This window comes from Phalaenopsis equestris, unplaced genomic scaffold (genome assembly GCF_001263595.1).
Source record: "Phalaenopsis equestris unplaced genomic scaffold, ASM126359v1 Scaffold225318, whole genome shotgun sequence".
NCBI lineage: Eukaryota > Viridiplantae > Streptophyta > Magnoliopsida > Asparagales > Orchidaceae > Phalaenopsis > Phalaenopsis equestris.
In genome coordinates, this window is record NW_018243366.1 from 204,013 (window position 1) to 209,259 (window position 5,247).

General features: G+C 36.7%; 1 protein-coding gene across 1 annotated transcript; it reads right to left on the reverse strand.

The window, feature by feature from the left end:
• Window positions 1-370: 370 nt before the first annotated feature.
• Window positions 371-4,445, reverse strand: LOC110037805 (floricaula/leafy homolog). Its single transcript, XM_020742526.1, is given in 4 exon segments — window positions 371-918; window positions 2,587-3,010; window positions 3,012-3,030; window positions 3,785-4,445. Coding segments are annotated over 4 exon segments (1,413 nt in total). The 5' UTR covers window positions 4,338-4,445; the 3' UTR covers window positions 371-501.
• Between the last annotated feature and the right edge of the window lie 802 nt (window positions 4,446-5,247).

The window sequence follows — 5,247 nt, forward strand, 5'->3', positions numbered from 1 at the left end:
CCAGAGGGAAAATAAACAAAACTTAACCCTAGCCCAAGTATAATGAAGGTTAAAGAAGTTTAATAAGCTGTAATGCAAGTACACGATATCAAGTTTGAGTGCATTATGTTTGTAATTCTCTCATCCTGTGTTGAGGGCAAGGACGAAACTTTATAATTTCACTTATATAGCGACCTTTTTAGTTAGGCCATGTCTTGACTTAAGTAATTCATCCTCTCCTTAAAATTTGAGCAAATTTAATTCAAAATATACGCATTACATATACAAAATTTTGATTCAAAGACTTTTTGATTGGAATATTAATTGAGACATACGCAAACCTTCAACAAAAAAAGCTAAAATAAATAAAGTAGATATATCTCATCCGCACCAGTTCCATCCCTTCTTCTTAATCATATGGCTAAAAATAAGCCACATTAATCCCTACATACTTAAACCATGCGCACGTAAACGCACCCTAAACTCATGCATGCATTACAGTCTAAATCAAATAGCATCTATCTAAAACATGGAAGGAGGGATTCCAGCATCAGATCCCACGAGTGAGCGGTGGGTTGAACCGCTGCTGCTTCCGGCAACCGCCGCCGCGGCGACGCTTGGCTGTGACGAGCTACGAGCGAGATGGCAGAGCTGACGGAGTTTGGTGGGAACATACCAGATTGAGAGGCGGGGATGGGCGTTGAAGACGGCGTCGATGTCGAAGGAGTGGGCGGCGGAGATGGCGACGAGGGGCTTGTAGCAGGCGAGGCGCCAGGCCCCAACGTTCTCGCCGCGCTCCTTGAAGGCCCGGCGGAGGGCGTTGGAGGCCTCTTCGTCGAGGACGTGGAGGGCGTAGCAGTGGACGTAGTGCCGCATTTTGGGCTTGTTTATGTAGCTTGCTCCTACTTTCTTCGCGTACCGGAATACAAGGTTAGTCACCTGAAACACCATTTGACTCAATCTTAAATAATTGCATATAAATATTTCAATTTTTAAATACTTATATTTAATATCTATTTATCTGTTAATTTAGTATTAAAAGCTCATTTTTGTGTGTGTGTCTATATATATATATATTAACATCACTTTCTACACTATAATAAATGGATGCTTTACGATTCTTATGTATTTAAATATATCACACGTAAACTTCAATTTTACATGTGTCTCTCTTATTTATACATAAAAAATATATTTTACATTTTAAAAATTAAAAAAATAATATTTTTTATGTGTTATGAAGAATTTGGGTGATATATGTTACATACTTAAATACATATAAGAATTGGGTTGTATGCATGTATATGCCCGTTCCACACAATTCTTATATTCTTACATATCTAAAACCTAAACTTTCATATTTTCATATATAACACTAAAAACCTTCAACATACATCAAAAACATCACTATTATTATTTTATTTTAAAACTAAATGCATCTTTTTAGATATTAGATATGTAAATCATATAAAATGCTTGGTTTGCATGTAAGTTATATTTGTTAAGCTCTATATAGAATCAATCATGAAATTAAATGGCACGTGCAATAGTCCAAATTATATTAAAAAAAACTTGTATTATGAGATTTAAAATTGTATTAAGAATTGTTGCATTAATAAAATATTAAAGATTACTCACTAATCATATTTTAGAAAGCTTACATACATGCAACACATGCATTTACATATCTAACACCTAACATTTGATATTTACATTTTTGTCTTATCAATTATTTCCCATGCGTATGCACATTATCTCGTGACCCGAGTTCGTACATTGTAGATTTTGCTAATAACCGGACGCACATGTTGGTATGTAAAATGGAATTTTCTTGGGACACTTATTCCAGTTTTATGTGTTTTCACATTTCACTCACCTGGTGCCAGCTAAAGAGACCTATCAATCCAAACGGATTTAGATAGTCTACGGCCTATATATGCCCGTGGGATCAAATCCTAAAAAGTCTTCCCTTTTTTTTTTCTTTTTTTTTTTTTTAAAAATTAAAAAACAAAAATAAATTATAAAAAAATTATAATTAACATAATATTTTTTAATTAGCATATTAATTTTAATATGATTATAATACTTCAATATTATATATAGAAAAAAATCTAAATTTATTTTTTGAAATATTTTGAGATTAATAAAATCTTAAATTTAAAGAAAATAAAAATATTACTAGTACATAAAATTTATATTTAGATATTGGCCCCTACTAAAATTCATTCAGATGTCAGGTAATGGAGCGCATATTACGCCAGGACTCCGAGCGTACTGTTATAGGAATATCTCGCTGTATTATGGAAATATTTCATCAACGTTACTTGTAAAAAATGAAGTGTTATTCGAATATTATGAGAAATTATTTGATTACTTTGTGCTGTTATTGGAATATTCCCCCACGTTACTTGATTTGGGGCTGTGTTATTCCGCATTATTCCCTTGTTATTTCAATTTTCACTATGTTATTAGAATAACACAGCTCCAAAGTAAGTAACGCGGCGACATATTCCAATAACACTTTATTTTCCACGAATAACACAAATAAATATTGATATAATATAGCAGGATATTCCTATAACAAATCAACTATTGCAAATTTGTTACCTTGGTGGGGCACTTGTCGCCGCGATCCTTCGCCACCGCCTGGACTTGGAGCAGAAACTCATGGCACTGCTCGTAAAGATGAAACAGATAATCCAGCCCGTTCTTCTTCGCCCGCGCCACCTCGCCGGGCTCCGTCACAATGAACGGATGCTCCCTCTGCCTCTCCCCTCCGCCGCTCCTCTCCGTCTCCGACTCCTCCCCGTCGTCGATATCGTCGTTCTCATCTCCCGGCATGGAACATCTTCCCCACACTTCCACATCTTCCTCTTCATCATCATCTGCTTCCAATCCTTTCTTCTTCTTCTTCCTGTTCTTAATGGAGGAGCCGTCCTTTTTCCCGCTGCTTCGCCGCTGAGGATTCTTCCCCTTTCCTTCTCTAATGGCAGGCGCCTCGCCCCCCCCCCCCGCGGGGGGTCCCGCCATGTACCGGTTCTTCTGAAAGTCCTGCCATTGCAATTGATGAAAGAGATCGGAAAATGTTTAAAAAATATGACAGCAAATTAGTGACAAAAACATTTATACAACATAAAATGTAAAATAACGACATATAACTTTTCTTCTGGTTTTTGGTTGGCCACGAATTTGAGGGGACAGGTGCCAAGATATTTGTAATTATTTGATTTCTTTTCAGAAAAAAATAAATAAATAATAGATTAATTAACATGAATGAATGTGAACAAAACTTTTGTTTTATGTGCTGTTAAAAATGAGCTCCATTTATACATATAAGACTAGCTTCTTGTCATAAACTTGAAGTCATCTCAAAATATAAAAATATGATGGAAAAAATGAGCATTTTTAGTGCTATGAATATGTGGCATGATATAACTATATATTAGTCATTTACATTATAACTTAAAATATAATTTCAAGTAAAAAATTGTCATAAAATGGATAATATAAAATCTAATTTCAAGTAAATAATTATTAATAAAAAAAAACTTTGTTTATTACACATCCTGTTAAGTTTCAAGAGCACATTATAGATACATCAATTTCAAAAACAAATTTTTATTATTTAATTTAATGTTGGATAAGGTAGTTAGTCCAATTCCATTGACCGACCAAGCAGCTAAAACCTAATTAACTGACAAATTTACCCATCGCTTGGAACTAGAAATTAATCTACACTAATTGCATTTCTACCTTCATCACAATCAAAATTCGAACTTTTGCAAAAATTCAGCAAAAAAAATACCTTCTTGGGAAAGTGCGTCGAGAGCGTTGTGCTGGTCCGGCGAGAGTAAAAGAAGCCTCCTCCTTGGATCATCAGACATCAAGCTATGTTGGCCGGCGCCGGAGCCGAGTATGCTTCCGGCATGATGATGATTGTGATGGTGAGCTCCGGCGATCACCGGAGGCAAAAACATCGCTTCAATTCGGCGGCGCTCGGCTCTAATAGCCGCCTTGATTCCGTATCGCTCGCCGACGAGAAGATCCCACCGGAAAAGATGTGAAAGCGTGGCCATCATATCGTCCACCTCCTCCTCCCTCATCCCGACCAGCGTGCTCGCCGTGAACCCCAAATCCCCAATTCGGGCCACCGTCGCGTACCGAACTCCGTACCCTTCAAACACGTCTTCGAGCTCTCGTGCGGCGGCGGCCCGCAGGGCCTCTGGTGGGCCGTCTGGGGCTTGATGGGCCATGGACAGCGGGGAGGGGCATGGATGTACGGTGGCTGGGGGAGGTGCAGCGGCGGCGCGAGGGTCCCACCGGAACAAGCTGGCGGAGAAGGCGTCGCTTGGGTCCATTAGCAGCTTCGTGTTTTCCCGTTTGCTTCTCCTCCCGCTGCGGTGCGGACCCTTTGGCTTCTGTTCTGTTGTTTTTTCTTTTTCTTTTTTTTTTTTTTCTCTTTATTTTTTTTGGTTCTGGATCTGTAGCCTCCGAGTTCGGGCTAACGGCTTTTTAAACGGGAACTGAGCTCCAAATGCTTATGCGGCGTTGGCGCTTTTTCCTGCTAGCGTTGGAGCTAACAAATATTAACTGAAGTCCAATAAAATTACGTCACTTTGAGTTGATAGAAAAATAATAAAAAAAAAAAAATATTTTAGCACAAGGTAATATTTCCTCTATATTATTTCGCATTATTCAGTGTTATTAAGTTGATATTCATATATTATTGTATTCTAAGAATACTCCCGGTGTTATAATAACACAATAATACATCAATATCACCACAATAACATTTGAATAACGCAGAATAATAGGGGAGGAATATTCTCGTGTTACTGGGCCGGATCACAAGAAAACGATTGTTTTTTTTTTTTGACAGCTTTATATTAAGGCGATTCATTGGACTCTTGTCGTATAGATACGTCCGGAGTCCGTACGTAATTTTAAAATTTATTTAGTATTATAATTTAATTTTTAAAGAATAATTGTAAATGAAAGAGTGGATGTCTTAAATCGATATTTTTAGCTTATTTTACTTTAAGATTTTATATAAAAATATTAACTTTGGATACGCATCTATTAAAGTATTCTGATAGAAGGGTCATGCTTAAGTTTTGGGTTGAGAGTGATATTAATTATTAATGTACTCTGTTCGCGTTAGAGGAATTTCATAAAATTTTGGGACGCGTCATGCTTAAGTTTTTGATTTTGATATCATGATAAAAATTTTTTTCTAATTGATTTATATTTTTATAGTAACTTTTGCTT